We start from the raw sequence: 23,407 nt of genomic DNA, 5'->3' as shown, positions 1-23,407 counted from the left end.
TGTCCTCTTTCTGTGGATTTCTGGAAAAGGAGTTGCTAAAATAAAAACTACCTTTTGTGAAATTTCCCTCTTGCAGTAAAACGAGAGGCAAGACCCTTATAAGAGTTACCATCACTGATACAACACATTTGATGGAGATAGGGATAAACCAGGGATTGGAAGGTATGTTCCTCTATCAGTTACTGTGTAACTTGGTTTTTAGACCCATTACTAGTGTGACTGGTGATCTCCCAGGAAGAAAAATCCACCCAAATAATTGGACTTGAGGCCTACTCAATAGGAGGGAAATTATTTCTGGAACTAGAAACCTAGACATCTTCCTGGGGGCTAGTGTGATCATGGACTTTAGAAAATCTATTACCTCACTTGGCTAGACTAGCATAATGCCTTCCTACGTTCTAAATCGTATCCTTATACCCACAGACAAATGTAGACCCTGCTCGTCAAAGTAGCTTTTCCTTATAGCAAATGGCAACCGTCCCAGAAAACCACAACTAGACATAATGCAGAAATCAACACATTATGGGGCTCCCAGTGCTGGTGGATAGATCTCTATCACAACTCCTGCATCTATGTCTTATGAAAGGTCTTGGAAGAGGTTATAGAAGGATTATAAGAGCCAGGAAGTCTGCTGTGAAACAGTCTCCCCTAGAAATGGCTACACAAAGAAGACTAGAATATTGGCAACATCAACAGATGTGCTAGCTCGAGAAGGAGAAATTTCATGGGGTTGTACCATTAGACCAAAACTATAGGAAACCAATGCCAGATGGGAAAGGGAGAATTAGTTTCTCCTGGGAATGAGCTACTTTATTGATTATCCAAAGTGCTCAGCCTGGAACTATATACAGGCAAACAACGAAAGGAGAGTCTTCCAGGTTGTATTTATATGTGTGTACAAACAAGTGTGTATGTGTATGTTAACAATAACAAAGACAAAGAAATTGCCAATTTCAGAGTTGCTGAGCATGAAAGGGGTTGTGCAGGAGGGTATAGAAAAAGGAAAGGAAAGAGGGAATATAATATAATTTTACTTTAATAAAAAATAGCACGTTAGGGGATAGCTTCAAAACTCAAGGTGTAAGCTCCAGACTACAATGTGCTGTGATACTGTGTGAGACAGACAAGCTGAGGGTCTGGGGTTTCTAAAGAACTCATCTCTCTTCCCATGTTGCCTTAACTTCCTCAAAACATTTTTTTCTTCTTAATTTTATGTATTATTTCATTTCAGTCTTGACACTCATTTTCCTCTAGGGGATAAACCTTAGATTGTATGATTTGTCTCAGGACAAATAAGCCCAGAACTCACTTTGAAACCAAGACATTAGTTCAGGAAGAGTACAGTATGTCTCCTTGTTGACAAGAGACACGCAAGTTATAAATTTTGAATACTAAAGAAAACTAAAAGCCTTCCAAACAAAACAAAACAAAACAACAACAACAAAGATAGAAAATTCATCAAATCAGTCAGGTAGGTTCACCTACCCATTTGTGTTTCTGAGAGCAGAAGGCTTCACTTTGATAAGATTGTCCAACTCTTCGCTGTTTAAAACAGTAAAAGGGGGTGGGTTAGTAGTGGTAATTTGATCACACTAGATCAATACAGCAATAGTCGATATTTATTTCCTACAAGGAAAACAGCTGAAATATGAATTAGCAGCTTTAATTTTATTACCTTTGCTCGCATCTGGTCCCTGTAGGATTCCCTCTGATGGTGCTGTCTACATCATGGTTTCTGTTGGTGGAATAATAGAAAGGGAAAAAAAAGGTTAATAATAAAAATATTTTAGAAGGGATGGAGTTTTAACTTTACTTGAAGCAATTAAACAGAATATTCTTCCCGACCAAAACTCATTAAAAAAATATTTTATTACCTTTGGTTGTTTGTGAGAACATCAGGATTTACTTTGATGAACTTATCGAGATCTTGGTGTCTTTGAGGGGAAAAGACAGAAGCATTAAGAGTTAGAGGCAATGGGGTTTAGGGCCATCATCAATGGCCCTCGGAGGAAGAAATGATCATAATCTTCGATATACTGCTGTGATCAAGAACAGCAATGGTGTTTCCCACCTAACCCCCGGGGCAGACGAACTATGCTCAGAACTTGCTCTGCATCTGCGCAGTTCATTCCCAGAGCAATCTACCAAGGCACGCATCTTCGGCACTCCACAGAGAGTTAGCTAAGAATTGACATTTTTCACATTTCAGTGTTTCAACATTATGAAGATGCAAACTGATTCTCAAACCTTTGCCAATTTAGAGATCATATCAGTATTAAAAATAGGAGCTCCAAAGCAAAGATGTCTGAAACATAAGCCCGGCAAACAGATGTCCAGTACGCCATCAAAATTGTGAGTTTATATTGACCGAAGAACTGAGGAGAGCTCAGTTGTGTGTTGTTAAATGCACACTTTATAAGCCACCATCCTCCCGAGGACCCATGGGGTGACTGTGTCTCAGCTACAAAATGGCGTTCGCCTCCACTAGACTTACATCATCAAGCTCCTTGTCTTAAGGCCTAGGAAGTGAGAACTTAGAATATCCCTCTGTGCCTTTTTCATTATGATTATTAGTGCACGTTGTCATATAAATCATGACTGTCCTTGTGACTTCTCCATACCTGCTTTTTTTTTAAGATTTATTATTATAAATAAGTACACTGGAGCTGTCTTCAGACACACCAGAAGAGGGTGTCAAATCTCATTACCGGTGGTCGAGAGCCACCACGTGGTTGCTGGGATTTGAACTCAAGACCTTTGGAAGAGCCCTCGGTGTTCTTAACCACTGAGCCATGTAATCAGCCCCCATAGCTGTGTTCTGATCACATCGCCCTTTCTTCTACCTGCTCTTTATCTGTTCTCTCTCTCTCTCTCTCTCTCTCTCTCTCTCTCTCTCTCTCTCTCTCTCCCCATCCCTCTCTTCTTCCTTCTCCTCCTTTCTTTTTCTTTTTCCCGCAGCCCCCTTCACTTTCCTAATATCCCCTTCTGCTGACATGATGACAGTGCGTTTTTGTTTTGTTTTGCAGGTTTTTGTTTCCACATAAGAGACAAAATGCAAAATGCATGACTTGTCCTTCTTCATTTGCAATGTTTTACTTAACATGATACTTTCTAGCCCAGTCATTTTTCTGGAAGTGATATAATTTGATTTTTTTCATGGCTGAATAAACACACACACACACACACACACACACACACACACACACAGAGTCTATTTTCTTTATCCATTCATTTGTTGATGGGTAGCTAGGCTGATTCTGTATCTTAGCTGCTGGGAACAATGCCATAAAAAGCCTGAGTGTGCAGGTTAGGAGCTAAGTGAGGGAGGAACCCTCAGGGACAGAAGGACACGTGTCTACAGTAATATACCTTCTGTATGGTTTGTATTGGCTTGGCCCAAGGAGTGGCACTATTAGGAGGTGTGGCCTTGTTGGAGTAGGTGTGTCACTGTGGATATGGGCTTTAAGACCCTCATCCTAGCTGCCTGGAAGCTAGTATTTTGCTAGCAGCCTTCAGATGAAGATGTAGAACTCTCAGCTCCTCCTGAACCATGCTTGCCTGGATGCTGCCATGCTCCTGCCTTGATGATAATGGATTGAACCTCTGAACGTGTAAGCCAGCCCCAATTAAATGTTGTCCTTATAAGAGTTGCCTTGATCATGGTGTCTGTTCACAGCAGTAAAACTTTAACTAAGATACCTTCTAAGTATTGGGGTTTTTTGTTTGTTTGTTTGTTTTGTTTTGTTTTTACTTTGGCCGAAACATTTGGGGAATATGATAAGTGTGCCCAGAAGACTCTCCACTCACCATCTGTCTCTCTTAAGCTCTGAGACCAAGTTTCCTCAACAATGCTCAGGCTATACTGCGCATGCTTGGCAATGGGCCAATCAGAAGCAAGCTCTTCCGTATCACTCTGCAAGTGCTTTCTGAGCAGTGTAGTCCTCCGTGTAAGGAAACTATTGCTTCGGAAACGGCTCCCATGTTTTCTTTACCTGGCACAAGATACAAATCTTTCTGCCCTACTTTTTTGTCTTGCCCCCACCCCACGCTCCCCCCCCCTTTTTTTTACTTTTTCATTCATCATAATACAAACCTCACTGCACTGAATTACTGAATTAAGTGTCTTTTTTGAAAGCTAACATTCCCCTCCCCCTCTTTATCTGTACAAGCGTGGGATAGCTGGGTCATAGGGTAGCTCTGATTTAGTTTTTTGAAGACAGACAATGATTTCTCTAATGTCTGGACTAACTTCCTTCCCACGAACATTGTGTAAAGGTGGCTCTTGCCCCTTATGCTCACAAGAACCTAGGTTGTTTGTTTGTTTGTTTGTTTGTGATTTTGGTTTAGTGAGTCTTTAAATTTGTTTTACTTTTTATAATAGCCATTTTGACTACAGTAGAATCTATTTTACTTATAATTATCTTTGTTGTGTTATTGGTCATTCATATTGCTTTTAAGAAGTGTCTATTCAGATCATTTGCCTACTTTCATTGGATTATTTGCTCTTAGCATTTTATAAATATACGCTCAGAGAAACACATGGCATGTCTCATGACAAACGATTCTAAGAGTGACACTATCTTTTTCCAGTACAAACTGGGGCATAAGCTTGCCTGGGTTCCCTTCCCCTCAACACTGATAAGTGTAAATGCAAATTTTCCTAATCAAGACGATTTCCATAGAGCTAAACAGAGAGGACACCCCTTAGCAGTGAGTCCCTGACAAAGCCTAAGCAAAATAACACTCCCCTCCCTCCACCTATCCATAGAATCGGGACTTCTACCACTTGAAGCTATCTTCTCGGAGTTGTCAGATCTCCCTGCAAGATGGAAAAGCTCAATCTGAATATTTAATGCGTTGAGTTATTCTCAAGAATAATATTTTCAGCTTAAAAAAACTATAAATATAACAGAAAGAATGGTTGGCAAATGAGCACAACTAAAAACATAATTTCTCAGAATAAATTAATTGAAAACATTTCGTTACGAAATAGTTGCTATGAAGATTAAATGAGAAAATAAAGGTTGGAAGTCTGTTAAAAATCTAAATGATGACAAATACGAAAGTGTTTAAAATCAAGTGAACTTAATATATTAAGAGGAGAAAGGAATAACAAGGAATAAAATCTCGTAGAGGGAACTGCATGTTTAAAAGTCACAGCTTGTTTACATTTAAGATCAGTCAAAATGGATTTCAGTGTGACTGCGTACACTCTCCAAAAGTATAATTTAGAATAAAGACAGGAAAGGCAAAAACAAATGTCAAAACTTCCTTTTTTTACATATTCTACTGAGCACAAAACAAGATTGTTTGTCTAAAAGCCTAAAACAGTGATATTCTATTTGAACCAGTATTATTTGAAGCCCAGTATAAACTCATATAAACACACACACACACACACACACACACACACACACAGAGAGAGAGAGAGAGAGAGAGAGAGAGAGAGAGAGAGAGAGAGATTGCAAGAAACAGTGCCCTTACAACATTAGAACTTGAATATTTGGTTCATTTTTGTGCTATTTGCTATTCGATAAATTAGTTATTAACCCTTTAATAAAGAGCATACCCAAAGTTTGAGAAACAAAAGCCCACCAGACAAAACGACATGCTATGTGCTACCACCACTTTTAAAGGGGCAACACTGTGTGAAACCACCACCATGCTAGGATCTAAGCAATGGTACTGGATTCTCTCAATGATTGGCAGAGGCAACTTATCTCAGCTAATCAAAACAGGAACTGGAAACAATGTTTCAAGTCCCACAAACAAATGAATTCAATGTTTAAGCTTTATCCCGGGAAAATGTAACATCTTTCCTACTCAAGCCCCTGATTTGCTTTTGTGCTACCAATGGATAGAGTAGAATGCATACCAGGACTTTAGGCATTATTCCTGTGGAGGTTGAGACTCTGGAGTGTTTTGTAGTCATCTGCATACTTGTGATAAGGTCATTTGTATATGATCCTACAAGTGACCTTATCAGACCTACTAAGGGACACTTCTCATTGTCCTATAACAGAAGCCATGATACTATCCTAGTACCCTCCTGGATCTCCTGGGGCATTTAATGAACCCTCGTTTATCTGAAGGTTAAAGTCTGTGTACTGAGGGGTGAAGCACAGACTAGAGCTGGCAACCCCAAGACCTTATTTATATAAGACAGAATGTTCTAAGCTCAACCCTCAGTATAGCTATGTGTCAACGACCAACGAGATTGGACTGGACACTGCCTACGGCTCTGTCCTCTCTAACATCGGCCCCAGGAATACAAATGTTACTGCATGTAATGTTATTACAACAGCATTTTCACTTCATTTTCATTTTAAATGCAACTCACTGACAACATATTCTATATTCAGTCACCAGTATATGGGGGCTCCCAAATGTAATATATTAAACTGACAACCTATTATTGTCTTAGAGTAACATCTCTGTGCCCCTGGTACATAATTAGCTTTAATCTATGCTAATTGCCTGCTCTTAATAAGATGGAGTATGACGACCGAATTCTCTTTTTTGGTGTCCACGGCCTGTAATTATACCTAACATGCAAGCAAATGAGACCTAGTGATAGCTGTGAACCCAGTATGTGCTTGGTAATTATTTACTGCCTCAGAAATCGTGAAAACACTTTCTGTCTCCTTTTAGTTTTCTCTGTGACCCTGGCTAAATCGCTTAACCTTTCTGAGTCCTTAGTCTCTCTTCTACAATGAGAGTCAGCTGGAGCTGTGCTCTTCGAAATTGTTCCCATCAACTGGGCTAAGATTTTCCACGTTTCATCCATTCCATCGCTAAGGTTTTATGCTCTTTAGAGGTGTCAACACAACCTAAAAATGGAAGTTTTGAAAATATTCCTAAGATTTTATACAAAAAGTACAAGTAGAGATAATGTGAACTGTATTTAATGAGAGACAAAACGTGAGTTTAACTGTCTTAGAGACACTACTTGAATGAGTCACATAAAATCTCTACTGTCCCCAGAAAACACGTCCCCACAAAGAAGTAAATGCACCACTTAGGAAGGATCAAATGAGCCATCTGGGCACATGGCCAGGTGTCACTAATAAATCTTGTCATGAGAAAGCAATAGCATTAGTGCCCAGCGATCCTCCACCTTCCTACTTGGTTGTTCCCATCCATTACTGTACTTAAGACTAAGAGAAGGCCCCATTACACACAATTTTCAGCTCTCCGTGTCTTGCTATGTCTAAATACTGAAATGAACATGTTTGTTTCCTGGTACATACAAAAATAATGATGGTATTTAAGAACTTCATTCCATTTTCTCATAAAATGATTATGGTACTTCTATTTATATTATGTTTATTTAAGAAGAAAAACAACAACAAAAAAATTCTTGCTTACCTAGCAGTAGTTTTGATAGTTTGGGGGCTTGTATTAATAAGTTCATCAAGACTGTGCTGGCTGCTAAAACAAAGCAAAAGAAAAGGTCAAAGTCAATAAGAAATCAGTGTGTGTGTGTGATATGTGTATGAGTGTGAATGTCTGAGATGTGTGTGTGTGTGTGTGTGTGTGTGTGTGTGAGTGAGATGTGTGTAAGTGTGAATGTATGTGAGTGTGTCTATGTGTGAGTGTATATGTGACAATGTGTGAGTGAGATATGTGTGTGAGTATATGTGTGTGTAAATATGTGCGAGATATGTATGAGTGTGTGTGTATATATGTGTATGAGTGTGAATGTTTGAAATATGTGTGTATGTGTATCAGTGAGATGTGTATGTGAGTGTGAATGTATGTGAATCTGTGTATGTGTGAGTGTATATGTGTCAGTGTGTAAGTGAGATGTGTGTGTGAGTGTGTGTGTGTGTATGAGTGAGTGAGAGAGAGAGAGAGAGAGATGATATGAAGTTTCTATCTCAGATCATTAATTACTTTGGTTTTTGTTTCATTTTCAGATAGGGTCTCCCTACTTCCTTTGGTTTTGAACTCTAACCTCTGCCTTAGCCTTCAGTTCTGAGAGTACAGGGTAGAAAAGACCATCTGTTATAAGGAGGAGCTTCATAAGAATTGAGACACGCCTGGGGCCATATCCCCAAGAAATGTTGGAGGCAAACCAAATTTGAACACACAACCCCCAACAAAAAGCAGCCTGTACGCTCACTCCTTCCCCTGGGCATCCTTCAGGTGGTGCTCAGGACAGCTGTAGGTGAGCTCTGCGCTCTTTCCCTGAACGTCCTTCCTCCTCCGCATGTTCGGTACCAACATGGTTTCCACGGGAACTTTTTGAGTGACAACTCAGAGTTTCTGTGCCATGCATTTGTTAACTGTTGCTCCAATATCTTAATTTCCCAAAACCAGAAGAAATTTAATGACATGCAAAAATATCCTAAATTAAGTATAAACCTGTTATGTTGCCAGTTTTCTCACAAGTCATTTAATTATTAATCCTTGTGATTCTGGGTCAGCAGCAGACTGATATTCTTCAATATATTCGTTTTATACACTTACAATTTATTAACTAAGAATTTTCAGTATTAACCGTCGTGTATGATTATGGTGTCACAAGAAATTTCTCAAGTAGTAATTACAGAGAATTAGCATCAGGTTTATCATATTAATATTACAATGAAATAAATGGAAACAATAATAAGAAAAACCCTGTCAAGCAGTTTACAGATCAACAAACCCTCTTCTAATTTTTTATTCCCTCCTTTGAGACATCGTTAGCCAAATAGTCCAACTCCCTTTACATGAATTGGAAGATATATCAATCAATAATCGCCCAAAACTCACCTTCTGTTTGCTGAGGGGGTCACCTTGATAAGACTGTCCAGGTCTTGGTCCCTGAAAATAATACATTGCAATATCTAATAAGGTCAAGGAAGAACAACCACATTATACTTTCAGCCTTAATACCAAATCAAACTGATATTTAGTAATTCAAAACTCCAGCATGACTTGAATCCTCTTCTTAGAAAAAATAAACTTTATTATACAACATTTGCAAATAAAACACACACACACACACACAGCCGCGCACAGGCGGATTTCTGAGTTCAAGGCCAGCCTAGTCTACAAAGTGAGTTCCAGGACAGCCAGGGCTACACGGAGAATCCCTGTCTCGAAAAACCAAAACACACACAAACACACACACACACACACACACACCCCAAAATGAGCCAGACACAAAGTCAATACACCACAATGAATTTCTTTATAGTTAGTATTATAATAGAATAATTATTTCTGGACAGAAGCCGTGAAGCTCTGTAGTGGACTGTACACTTCCACTGTAAAGTATTTATTTGGTCTCTGGATTCCGTGTCTGACAATAAGGTTTCATCCTTAGTTGGGTTGTGAAATACCAGGACAACTTAGCACTAAAGATTCAGATACAGGGTGGCAACATCTTCAGTTCAGCCTCACTACGAGGAAATCATTTATAAGAGGCCCGGGCAGCTGACCGTGCTTAAGCAGTTGCTTCACTGGGTTCTGAGATGAATCTGCTCTACCTTCCAAATACAGTCTAGGCTAGGCCCCTCCCCCTGGACTAAGCCCCGCCCCCCTGGGTTAAATTCCTCCTGCGTACTAATTTTCTAATATATAGTTACTGGAACACAGACACTCTCATTTATTCACAAGGTATTTTCTGTTTGCATTCACAGTAGTGGCAGGATTGTGTGGTTAAACATATTATTTTGGCTTCTCATACCTGATTTGATTTACTTGAACTTTAGACCTTAGAGAAAAGCTGCTGGCTTCTGGTCTAGTCTATATAAGCTTTGTTGTTAGCTATACGCTATTTAACAGCATCCCTCTTCAGAGACACGGGAAACGGCCACAGAGAAGGCAAATATCTATATACCATTCACATCTAACTCAATTCAAGTTGACATAGCAAGGTAGATTTATGGTCTGGTTATATTTCTTTATTTACTTGATGTGGTATGTCACGGGTAAAGTTCTTTCTATATGAAAGATAAATAATATTTTTAACTTTTTTCAATGAACCAAATGAAAATTTTTTTAAATGGTCTCCTGGACATAGGTCAGTGGGTAACACTTCTTGCATGGTCAAGACTGTAATTTGGATTCCTAGCACTCATGGAAGGCAGATCTGGAGAGGACAGAAGATTCCCCCACAGCAGGTTGACTAGATAGGTAAGCTGAATTCTAGCTAGATTAACCTAACCTAGAAACTTTGGTTTCAAGTGAGAGACTTTGCTTCAATAATTTAAGGTGGAAGCATCCAGGGAAGACACACTGTCAACCTTTGACCTCTACATACAGGCAATACATCTAGGAGTCCCACACATAAACCCATACGCATGAGGACAGATACACATACATGCACACCATTCACACACACGCACACACACACACACACACACACACATACACACACGACTTCCTAACTTCTGAAATAGTTCTGGTTTATTTGAAGAGAAGATAGGAAATAAGGGGAGACAGAATAAGCTTTTTTTCATCTCCAGACTTCTACATCAGCTACCTGGTTTTAGAGCATCCTTTAGGATGCAGCCTTAGCCCATGGGAATTTCCATGAGTGTGGAATACAAATGCTACCCTGGAGTAAGGTCACCACTGTACTTTGAGGAGTTCCTGTCTCCACCACAGTCCATACGCAGGAAGCCTGTACAGGAATTTCAGTGCCAGCCTGTGGGTTGGGGACACACCTGTTTCTCACATTGCATCTCTTCTCTAGGACAGTATAAGGCATTTCTCTGAGTTTTAAGAGTGAGTCAGAAAACAGGAGAGAGAAATTTTTGTAAGCCTTACCTTTGGTTAGCTCTGCTCCTTGCAGGAACTCCTTTGGTGAAATTGTCAAGACTTGGACCCCTTAAGAATATAGAAGAAATACCCATAGCAATTCCATCAGATGGTTGAGATTATTTATTAAAACAGATATACATTCAAATTATAAAATATTTACTAAAACCTTGACAGCAGCCATTTTGCTGAAATGTAGTGATGGAATTGATTCTGGAACTGGTGTCCAATGAACCAGTTCTTCAGTTTCATGAAAAGCCCAAGCAAACTGCCTACCTAGTCTGAGGAGAGACCTAGACTCATGTCTGTGGGTGCAAGCGTACGGTGCTCGCTCCTCATCTGCACCATCCTTCCACTAAAAGGAACCAACCAATAGCAAGGCTTTATTGAGATAACTTGAACCTAAATGGTCAAAGGTACCCTCCCTGCATGGGGAAATCACAGACAAAGCCCTCCACTCTCTCAGAGAACAACGCTCATAATCATCACTTCTCTCCGGGAATCAACCAACTTAACTGGTGACTGCGTTACACTTATAAACGCTAATCAGCATGAAGCCAAACGGGAGAGAGTGTTAATCTTACTCTCTTGAAGTCTTTTTTTTCTGCTATTGTATCCATCCTGATGAAATTACTGAGACCTGTGGAACTTTAAACAGACAGACCAACCAAAAACCCTCGCAGGAAAAATGGAATGAAATCAACTGGCCATTTTGCTTTGAATCCTATGAATCTGCATGTCCCCAGGATAACTTTTACGATTAAGTTTTGATAGAAATCAATACTGGTCTAACTCTTCAGCTTATAGGAGTTAAACTTTAACCTTTACACAAATCACTGGTATACTGGCTTGCTTCTCAATGTCTTCTCAAAACCAACCCTAACATTGGGGCATGATTGAGACGATTTTTTTTTCATTAGCTTATTTTGGAACAAGGCAGTGGTTTACCCCAAACCTTATCCTGACTCCAGAAGCATTCATCGCTTTCCTGTAGCTACAACTAAACGGCGTTTTAATAATAATTTCCATTTCCAGCACGTTTGTTTTAAAGAGACTGTGTAACTATTGCTCCAGTTGCTCCTTCTTGCTGTCTGCTGTCAGAGCCAGGATCAGCACACCCTCCTCCTCACACTGTGGCTGGCCAGCTGCAGCTCAGTGTCCATGTGGCCTGCTCAGAATCCCACCTAGGAAGCAACGAGCTCCAGGTTTCCTGGGCCCAAGGATCCCAGCCCTTCCTTTTGTAAGTGCTACATATTGATGCAGGAAAGAAGAGAGGTAAGACGTGATTCTCTCACCCTTTGTTGCTTCTGTTTACTTCCGGGGTGACTTTGATAAGATTGTCAAGGCTCTTGCCCCTTTAAAATGTTGAAGAAATGAAGTGGTTAACGGTCGAGTTTCAATCGCATGAAACTACTAATTAAAGCTCAGAAACAGAATAGACACACATTGAAATCACACCAAAGAGTTAAAGGTGACTTGCAGGGAGGGAGAGATTTATAGTTATCAGGACTCACTGAGTGAGACTTATGCAGACATTGGCTGTTAGAACATTTCACTAGAGCTCTGTCTATTCTGGTGCATTTAATGGTATCCTGTTAACCACTGCCAAGTATACAAAACAGTTTTTAATTAGTTCACATACTTGCCTCATAGAACATTCCAGAAAACATTCTCTCTTGTGAGCAACCTCCAACATGTGTGAAACAAACTTTCTTAAATCCTTATTTTGTTAGCACTTATTGGTAAGTGTTCTATTACAAAACTACATTAAGATAAATGTACCAATTTGTTTACAGAACACTATGCACAACCTGGTATCTATCTATCTTTGGTATTTATACCTCATTAGAATGAGACACATTGTACCTGATTGTTTTAGAAACAAACAATAAGATGGATTGCTGAAACATACCAAAATGTAAGCCATATTGGCTGGAACGTGAACTCTGTAGTTACTGAAAACACTTGCACACTTTGCTGTTGGCCTTGACTACATGCCTGCTTCTGATCTGAATGGAACGATTCGTCTCTTATTGCATATGCATATGCTTTTAACATAAGTCTCCCTAGCAAACACTCCTCTGATCTACAGAGAATGCCACATGGGGAGAAGAGCCTCCTGGGGTGGAAACTTTAACCCTCTCTCCTCACTTGATGACCCCACAAAGATGTCTCTGAGGTTTCAGCTATACAACATCAAAGATACAGTATTCAGAAACAACCAGATGTTGACCCATGTTGTCTGCTTGATCCAGATGTCTCAGAATGTGATACTCAGACTAAAGATGCAAAGACAATATGTGCACATTCATTATGGCAATGACAGAACAATTGACCCCACAGGAACAACAACTCTACTCCAGATTAGCCCTTGTTTTTCACCTAAATGAAGCCCATGGAATTTGAATCATATTTTTGTCTTAGGGAAAAAATTTTCCCAGGTTACAATTGCAAGATTTTAGTGTTTAAGTAAGCAACAGATCAACAAGATCAACTTGGAGAGTGTTGGTTGAGGAGTTGGCTTATGAAGACTTCAGCCTCTTTAAACATTGAACAAACCCTATAATGTACAAGGTTATTTAAATTATTAATGCATAAGGTCAATAAAGAAAAGTGAACTAAATAATGTGGCGATCTAATTATTATAAGGTTATACTATTTGAAGTGTAACTGATTGAGTCATTGACTCACAGTGTATACATCATCAGAATTTATATATTCTTGCAGTCTGCACATAGCAAAGACCAATGAACGAGGCTCTGCCAAGTGGTGGGATGTGTGTATGCAAGACAGACACAGAAGTAGCCTACTTGGCACTTTCATTCCAAACTGGGAAAAGGTGGGACACAGACAAACATCTAAATGAATGTTATAATTTGTCAGTTAACTAGTATATGTTGAGCTTTAAAAAGAGTATTTTGTGTTTGTAGTACTGAGGACAAGCGAGGGTGTGTGACTTAATCACATTCAGGAGTCTGAAAATGACCCACTTGAAAGGAAGACAATATGGTGACAGTGTTCCAGAATTAAGGCAATGAACCCTAAATGGAAAAGGTTTATTTGATAGAACTTTATTGAGGAAATTTTAAAGACTGACTCTAAGCATTAGAGTTCTATTCCACCTGAGATGGAAAACAGTGAAAGCTTTTTACTGAAGAAGAAAGCTTACTCAGTGTATGTGTGTGTGTGGTGTGAGCACACGTGCATGTGTGTGTGTACACACCAGAAGTTGATGTCTACAGCATTTTCATGTTGTTTTTTTGAGACAAGGTCATTTTACTGAGTGCAGAGCTCACTAATTGGTAAGACTAACAGGTTAGCTACCTCCAGGTAACTCCTGACTGTACCTTCTTAGGACTGGAATTTCAGGACTGTGCTGCGATGCCTGACTTTTTCAAGGTGCTGAGACTTGAACTCGTTACTGACTGAGCCCCTAATTTTATATTTAAAATATCTACAAAGTCTCATTATATAAAACATAAATTAAAAGTACTATCCTTAAAAGCTCATAGAAAACACACATATACAAATATGAACACATATCACACGTGTTTACACATGTACATATGTTCACATATGTATACACTCATGTATACATACACACATGAACACCCAACTACTATTCATATATATGCAATAATTCACTTGTAAAAAAATACATACATGCACACATTTGTGTACGTGTCTACCTACATACTTACACAGGCATATATCTCCATATGTACACACACACACACACATATGCCTATATAGGGATGCACACATGCAAGCAAGTATTCAAAACATACACACATATGCATGTACCCAGTCGGGTACACACATACCCACTTCAATATATAAAGAATAATAGGTCACAATTTGATGTGCTTTAATAAATATTAAATAGATTGGATGTCAAGATGAACTAAAATATATGCAGACTGCCTAGCCCAGAATGAACAATAATTAATCTGACTGTTTTTTCTAACACTGGCTTCTGATTCATGGTTTGTGTCTAGTCCATGCTGAGCACAAGCATACTGTCATTCCTCTTTATTCGATGAGTGTGCTAGCTAGTTTCATATCAACTTGACACAGGCTAGAGTCCTTTTGGAAGAGGAAACCTTAATTGAGCAAAATGCTCCCAGCAGATTTGCCTGTGATCAAACCTTTGTGGCATTTTCTTGACTGATGATTGATGTGGATACACCTACCCCTGGTGCCACCCCTGGGTGGGTGGTCCTGGGTAACATAAGAAAGCAGGCAGAGCAGGCCACAAGGAGCAAACCAGTAAGCAGCACTCTGCCATAGCCTCTGCACCAGTTCCCACCTCACTGTTCCTGCCCTGCTTGCTCCTGACCAGACTTCTCTTAGAGATGGGCTGTAATATAAAATTGTCAGGTGAAATAAACCCTTCATCCCCAAGTTGCTTTTGGTCCTGGTCTTTATCACAGCAATAGAGTAACTAAGACACTGAGTAAGTGGGGTCAATGACATAGTTAGCCAGAGCTGAATTTGAACCAGGGCTTCCAGATTCGCTGTTCACACTAATACCTCAGTCATCTTCCTGAGCCACGTACGGAGCCAAACAGGCCAGGGCTTCCCTCTCAGCAAGTGTGGGAGACTTGCTTGTTTTGCCTTCTTCACTGTGTGTTGTGCCTCTGACTGTGCCACATGGTCAAAAGCATGGCAGCCTGGCAGTGTGTGCAACAGCTTTGGGCTAGCTGAGCCTTTGCTGACGCATCTCACAACCAATAAATAGTATCGTATACAGAGTTAACTGTGTGAAAAAGAGTTCATGCAATTGTTTGATACACCATCTTTAGCTATGCGGCAACAAGTTCAGTTTTAAAATAGAGTTCACATACACACTATCTAGAATACACACACACACATACATACATACAATATTCATATATAGCCATGCATACACATATATACATATATGCTCTTATGCATGCCTCTACTAATATACCTCCACACACTTTTATAGGTATAATACTCATACATACACATATACACTAATACGAAGAGAAATAATATAGCTGAAAAGCTTAGTTAAAATTGTCTTGCAATTTCTTTAAATTACCAGACAGCAAAGAACAAAGTGGTAAGAACTCTGTATATCATTCATATCGGACTGCTTGATGAAATGTGTTTGAGAGAATAAAGGAGCGGTTTGGGCTTGAACATCAATTCACTATCCCAAACATAAGCACTAGCTTTCAGATGTGCTTACAAATAAATGCCTGGCACAGGGGCTTCAGATGTCTCACCTCTTCATATTTTTATTTGTGTCAGGATTCACTTTAATCAGTCCATCGAGGTCTTGTTTTCTTTGGAAAAGAAAACGAATTCTAATCAATGTCATGAAAACAAAACAACCGATCATATGACTAATAGCTCAGAAATTACGAAGTGATAAACGGAAAAGCTCTTTACGCCACTGTGAACATTTAAAGTTCTCAATGTAAACGACAGTTCTCGTATCTCAGGCTGAAACCATTTACGGTCGGTTGTTAATTTGCTAACAGCACACATACGTATGCATTGTCTCTTCTGTTCTCAGAATGGAATCACACGTGAGACTTCTTACTAAACAAAATCAGCCCTGTCTTCAGATCCATCCAGTTAGATCACTTCTAAGGGGCCACAGTGAAGTCTGGTGAGTTAGATGATGTTTTCCACTAGGAATGGACTGAATACAAACTGCTACTGAACAAATGGATTCAGTCTCCTTTTGTTGTTTGTTTGTTTTAATAAGAAGAAAATATTGATAACAACATAATAATTTAACTATATTGGAAATACTAAAAAAAGCATGCCCTCATATAAACCTATTGATCATGCCCATGTCCTATCCTTTTAAATATCTGTTGCCTCAATGTTTACTTTCCTACATGATCACTTGTAGGAAACATAGTGACTCACTTCTTCCTGGCTCTAACTGCTGTCCCATTAAAAACCCAGAGGAGCTATGCTCAAAGCAAGCAGTGGGGGTTGGGGTGAGAGCAGGGCTAGCAGAAGTAAAGATTGGGTATGATGCCTGCAGCAGTGGATCCTTATTCCCATCCAGGCACTGGCCCAACCTCTCCCTAGACTGCTGGTTGAAACCACCATCCTCAGAGGAGGTGACTTAGGGAGCCTTAGTCACAGCTGCCTTGGCTGTGTCTGTCATTCTGGAAATGTACTTCAGAAACCAGATAAGGCTGCATTCTTTAGATAAAGTCTACTCTATCAATCCTTAAGAAGAAATCAATACCAAATCAAGCAGCAGAGTAACTCAGTATTAAACACTGAGACAATTATCTTAAAATAAATAATTTGTGGACGATAAGCATGAATGGCCATAACTCCCACCTTTATTCGCTAACTCCATACTTTAAAATATGGTTGAGAAGTTAAAAATTCAAATCATTTTGCCTTCTGATTATTATGCAGAAATCAGAATTAGAGACATTAGTGCGACATATCCAGTGGTACTTTCATGTCCTTTGGGGCTGATCTTCATGGCACTATCAAGATCTTTACCTCTTATGAAAAGAGTGTTTGGATTAGTTTCATGACATTTCCATAGAAGATATCATCAATTCTTACATTTTTAATGACTAACTCATTAAACTACTACTAAGTTATTATTTCATTGGAGAAAATTATTATTCTGATATAAAATTTATTTTAGGATAAAATTGACTACGAGATAGAGTTAGGTAAATCTCCAAGATTTTGTTGTGCTGTATATAAATATGTTTAGATACAATCACAATACAGTCTTCAAACCGAATAACAGGACTCCAGAAATAAGACATGTAAGATTGAGGACAGGTTCGAAGTTGTGACTCCCTCCACACCGCGGAAGTCATCAGTTAGTCAACAGAAGAAGCCTGAGTCTCAGGGACGTCTAGGCAGTGCTCACCTTCTGCCGATTCTCTCAGCCGTGGCATGTGTTCTGATAACTGATCTGAGATCTTGGCTTCTTTGGGGGGAAAAAGAAAGTCATCAAAACTTACGTCAGCACGGAGGAGATAGTGTCTTTCACACACGGGAGCACTCACACACAGATGAACTCACACAGGCTGTGGGTGAGGGCTCAGAGCCAAGCCAGGTGGGATCCCAGCACCGAGGAGGAAGTGGACCGTTACATCCCAGCTCTAAACAAGAAGCTACCTCTGATCTTGCTTGCAAAGGGAAAATTAGTTTTCTCCAATGGAGTGTCACTGGGTCTATAAATCACACTTAAGGGTAGGCTCCATGCCCAGCAGCAAGTGGCCAACACAAAGTGAACTCAGTGTTTTTGTAGAATTTTTTTGATTTTGTTTATGTCTTATATTGGACATTTTTATCTTTTTTTTGTCTTTTGTTGGTATATTATAATTTTTGATTTTTTGTTTTCATAGGATGTATGTGTTATATGTGTGTGTATGTTTTCTTGTGCTTTTTCATCATTATTTTTTCTGTTTTTTCACCTGTTTGTTTTGAAATAAAGAGAAAGAAAGAGAGAAAGAGAGAAAAAAAGAGAAAGGTGTTGAGGAGGTGGGGGGATCTGTGACGAAATGGGGGAGAAAAAACAGTAATCAGAACAAATTGTATGAATTTTCGATTTAAAAAACTTACGCCAGTTAAATTACATGCAATATTTGTGATATCCTCTGAAAACCACTGTGTTGATTTGTTTTATATCAACTTGACATGAGCTAAGGTCACCTGCGAGGGGGGAGCCTCAATTGAGAAAATGCCTCGAGATGATTAGGCTGCAGGCAAGCCCGTGGGCTGTCTTCCTGATTAGTGACTCATGGGAGGTCATTATGAGAGGTGCCATCCTTGGGTTTTATAGGAAAGCAGGCTGAGCAAGCCAGCGAGTAGCATCCCTTCATGGCCTCAGCATCAGCTCCTGCCGAGAGATGCTTTCCTTGTTTGAGCTCCTGTCCTGACTTCCTTGGATAATGAACATTGCTGAGGAAGTGAACCCTTTCTTTCCTCCCCAAGTTGCTTTAGCTATGAGTAAACCTAACTGTGGAAATGAGAAGCTGCCTGAATGTGGCATTGTATATTTCTAGGAACAACTGACCAGAAAGACCATCTTTCCTTTATTTACACTAGGACTTTGTTTATGTGATGTGTCTATGTGTTTGCGTCCATGTCACGTGTCCATGTGGGTACTTGTGCACAGTGTATGCATGTGAACCCCAGAGGTCAACATTAAGTTTCTTACTTCACTGCTCTCCGGCTTACCTTTGGGGACAGGGTTTCTCATTGAACCTGGAGGTCACAGATTCAGTCACAATGGCTGGTCAGCAAACTCCAAATATCCCACACACACTTCCCCTCCTGTCTCCCTCTCCTAAGTGCCAGGGCTTCAGATGTTCCACACTGACCAGGTTCTCACAAAGGTGTAGAGGATCTAAACCTATATCCGTGTGCTTGCACGGCAGGCGTGTTAGTGACTGAGCCATCTGTCTCCCCACCCCATCTTCTCGATTTTTAACTTCATTAATTTCCAATGCAGTACTGGATTTGAACAAGTTTACATCCTGTCCCTCATTTTGCAATTTGGTGGCAGATATGCATGGCCATCCTTTAGAGATGGCATGGATGGATTGTATTCCCTTTGACCCACCATCTCTGATGCAGCTAAAGAGTTCATCTGTGGCAGAAAATAAGAATAAAGCCCTGGGTTCTGGCGAGGCCTGAGAGGCAAGAGAAAGAATCCACCAAGAAGATGTCTACTTACCTTCTGTCGGGGTCAGCCCTTTGGTTGATTTTCTTAAGGCTCCCGAAGGCTTGATTTCTTTACAGCATTGGGATGAGGGGAAAAAGCATTTGAGAGAAACTCAGTGGTGTGATGAGAATCTCTTAGGAGAGCTGCAGATTTCTCACAGCAAGAATGAGATGCAATCAGGGCCTAAAGCATTGGTAATTCTCAGAAATACCTAATTCAAGTGGCAACACCTTGATATCAACCACCCTACTCAGTTACAACTCAATCCATTTAAAAGCAAACTTTCCCACCAGGCCTCAGCCTTTTCTTTTTGGAGGATAGATTAGACGGATGATAAGTTTAATATGCCGATGAAGATTTTTGTCCTACTTAAGCATGAAATCTCATTCATGCTAGGTAGAAATCAATTATTGATCAACACATTAAATGGGAATATTTTGAGGACTTGGAGACGTTGTATCCCTTTTAAGGTTTCCTTAAAAGGACTAAGGCCACCTTGAAGAGTGGAAATAACCATACTCGGACTGCAATGCCTTGTGCAAACTGATCACAGAGAGTGGATCTTTCATGTACCAGAAACTAGAGGTTGGCCACAATCATAGTCCAAGCACCTGAGAAGATGAGGCAGGAGGACTGTGTGTTTGAGACTAACCGGATGTAAGTGACAAGACCCTCTCTTAGAACAAAGAATTGAAAGCTAATCCCCTAACACCACACAACCAACCGAGTGCTGCACACTGGCATTTCCATCTCTGATTGGTTTCACTGTGATTAAAAATTATTGGCCGGGCGGTGGCGCACGCCTTTAATCCCAGCACTTGGGAGGCAGAGGCAGGCAGATTTCTGAGTTCAAGGACAGCCTGGTCTACAGAGTGAGTTCCAGGACAGCCAGGGCTACACAGAGAAACCCTGTCTCGAAAAACCAAAAAAAAAAAAAAAAAAATGGTATATTAAGCTTGTTCACTATATCAGATGGGAGAGTGGAATAAGGACAAGAAATGAGGACATTCTCCCTCCTATACCTGCCAGGTCACTTACTCAGGTGTCATTGTGCGACATTACAAGTCACTGCCCTTCCTCCTTCACAGTCCACACCATGACAGGTAAGGCTCACCCCAATTTTTGTCTTTTCTTAACATTCATTTGGAGCTCTCTATGTTCCTTGTCTGGAACCTCACGTTCTCCTCTAAAACACAAGTCAACTCTGTAGAACTGCTTTTCACCCGAGTTCTCCATTTGGAGGAGGTAGTCACCTATAATGAACCAGCATGCCTGTGTGCCTCTCACTGAGAGAAGTTCCCATCATACAGACTATGCTGTGTGTTATACATCAGAAAAGTGGGAATGTACCTGACAGGGTTGCCTTGGAAAACTAGGGTACCATTCCACATACACACTGGCACAGACAAATGGTTTGTAAAAGTAAACGTGACATCAGAAATAATTGTCATCTTAGAAAAGAACGTTTAATAAATCTAGCCACATACAAAGTAGGTGGCCAGTCTGGGGATGAATGATAGAAGTCTCATAAATCCTCTGTCACTCTTCACTGCTCAGAAAGTTTATTTAATGAGACTGATGGGAATTTGATTTCTTTCAGTATTTAAAAAAATATATCAGTAACAAAGAGCCAATTTTCTGGCTTGTCATTATCAGTCTAAAATTGTAAGTTCGTCTCTCAAAAGCTACTAGTTTAGTTATTAATCATCAGTTTACCTACTACAAAAATTTTCTGCAGCTGGGCATGGTGGCACACACCTTTAATCCCAGTACCTGGGAGGCAGAGGCAGGTGAATTTCTGAGTTCGAGGCCAGCCTGGTCTACAGAGTGAGTTCCAGGACAGCCAAGGCTACACAGAGAAACCCTGTCTCGAAAAACCAAAAAAAAAAAAAAAAAAAAAAAAAAAAAGAAAGAAAAAAAATTTAGTGTCTTGCAACATTAAGATACCTATGCAAAGATCAACATATGAAACGTGACCAGGATTCCATCTAAGAAGTGACTTTTGTCATCTAAAGATGACAGGGATCAGCAGCTCCATTCCCAGAACCAACGTGCCTTGTGGCCAATATGCTTGGTCCCTAAGCTCCCTATGGTACCAAGTTGGGTCTCTTTCATTTCTGTCTATGAAAGTGTGTCGAGAGGTCACCTAGGTTGCACACTTCTTATGGGATGAGGAGACGAGACCCTGGAGGTTAAGCTAATTGACTAGGTCACTGACATCATGACGGTAGCAGAACCAATATCGAAGCACCAGTCTTCCCTGAGACTTACCCAGAGCTTGTGCTACCAAACCCCCCAACCCTGGCAGAGAAATGGGCTTCCTGATGACAGCAGAAGGCAATCAAATGACTCTAAGTGGTCTGCCTTGACGGGAATCTTACCCTTTGCCATCTCTGTCCGTCTGTGTGTTCATATAGATCAGGCTTTCAAGACTCTGGGCTCTGGAAACAAAAAAGAATTGCAATAAAAAAACTGTGAGATTGTGTGCTATCTTGAAAGGTCAACTATAATAAACATTTTCTATGAATTGCTCATTTTCTCTCATTGAATGGAAGAGCAGAGATCATTCCGGGCAATTATGTCTTAACCAAATGTGCACTGCCGAGAGCTCGCCCATCTGCTGGAGTGCTCGCCTGCCAGAGGCTGCGGCTCCCTTCCCAGCACCATCACCATCTGAAGCAGCAAGGCAGGCAGTCTGAGACACAGGCTGTCCAGAGCAACAGGCCCACTTACCTTTTGTCCAATTGCTGTGCCTTCAGGTTTGCTCGGAAGAGGCCATCGAGACCTTGGTTTCTTTAAATATATGGATTTTTAAAAAATCTCATCAGTAATAATGACAGATGCTTAACTATAAAAAGCATACACCAGTTTTCATGTAAAGTAGAAGCTGCCTGGGAAAGATGAGCTAGAGTTCTGGAAACTATTTTATTCCACACGGGTGTTTTCCTGAACTTCAACTTAAATTACAGAAAACCTGAGAGAAAATGAAGCCAAAGAGACAAGCTGGGGCTACCCAGGCCATGTTAAGACTGTCGATACCCTGTTTGGATGCACAACATGTTTCCTTTTTATTTTATTTTATTTTGTATTCTTTTTAAACAGTTTTGATTTCATATATCTTTATGTGTTGGTGTGTTCTGTCTGCCAGCATACATGTCTGTGTATCATATGCACCCCTTGGTTGCTGTAAATGTCAGTAGCCGTGATGTGGATGCTAGGAACCAAACCCAGGTCCTTTGAAAGAACAGCAAGTGCTCTTAACAGGCCCTCTCTTTTTTCTTTATATTATTGAAACTAACATACAATCACACATCATTTTCCTTTTACTCTCTGCAGTCCCTCCTGTGTACACTTCTCCCAGAAAACTGCATACTTCCTTTTAACATGAGTCAGTTCTTCTTATAGAGCTATCTATGATACAAGATCGTGATGTTTCGGGATCTCCTGAAAAGGCCCTGCAACACTGGCTTCATATCCACATGTAGATTCTCGGGTGATGCTGGGATTCTGTTGGGCAGACATTTTCTCTTGTTCCTCCCTGGTTGCTCCACTGCTTACGCCTTCGGAGGTCAGCCACATCCATTCACCCACACCCTCTGTGACTCCTGATTTTAAAACTCCTGTCTGTAAAGATGATAAACCTGAAGAGCAGCAAATCTGAGTGACTTGCTATCTTCAAAACAGCATATAAGAACCATATCTCGTAGCCTTAGAGCAAGGAAACCAGTGGTCACATCTTTACATCTTTTTTTTTTTTTTTTTTTGGTCCTTCCCTTTGGTATTTGCCAACCCTTTCTATCTCTCATTTGTCTCTCGTAGAATATTTTGTCTTGCAATTGCAAGTGATTCAAAACTGGGGGATAATAATAACAAAGATATTAGTGGGTTCTGAAGTAACTAAACTCAAAATACTCAGCAATCAAATAAAAGTGTGTGTGTATATGTATATATGTTACC

General features: G+C 40.1%; 1 protein-coding gene across 3 annotated transcripts in view; it reads right to left on the bottom strand.

Moving 5' to 3' along the window:
- Scel (sciellin) overlaps positions 1-23,407 on the bottom strand; it is a 100,286-nt gene that overhangs the window by 19,448 nt on the left and 57,431 nt on the right. For 2 of the 3 annotated variants that reach the window (NM_022886.2, XM_006519355.4), the window contains exons 13-24: positions 22,184-22,243; positions 21,832-21,891; positions 19,463-19,519; positions 17,648-17,707; positions 16,008-16,067; positions 12,048-12,107; positions 10,762-10,821; positions 8,758-8,808; positions 7,369-7,431; positions 1,875-1,934; positions 1,676-1,735; positions 1,486-1,542 (exon numbers count right to left, since the gene is read on the bottom strand). In NM_022886.2, the coding sequence (NP_075024.2) occupies positions 1,486-1,542; positions 1,676-1,735; positions 1,875-1,934; positions 7,369-7,431; positions 8,758-8,808; positions 10,762-10,821; positions 12,048-12,107; positions 16,008-16,067; positions 17,648-17,707; positions 19,463-19,519; positions 21,832-21,891; positions 22,184-22,243 (708 nt within the window). The remainder of the gene's footprint in view (positions 1-1,485; positions 1,543-1,675; positions 1,736-1,874; positions 1,935-7,368; positions 7,432-8,757; positions 8,809-10,761; positions 10,822-12,047; positions 12,108-16,007; positions 16,068-17,647; positions 17,708-19,462; positions 19,520-21,831; positions 21,892-22,183; positions 22,244-23,407) is intronic. The other variant, XM_006519356.3, reaches the window with a different exon arrangement.

The sequence above is a fragment of the Mus musculus genome, chromosome 14 (genome assembly GCF_000001635.26).
Source record: "Mus musculus strain C57BL/6J chromosome 14, GRCm38.p6 C57BL/6J".
Taxonomy (NCBI): Eukaryota; Metazoa; Chordata; class Mammalia; order Rodentia; family Muridae; genus Mus; species Mus musculus.
The sequence above is the reverse complement of the archived record's forward strand: the minus strand, read 5'-3'. Positions and strand labels throughout refer to the sequence as shown.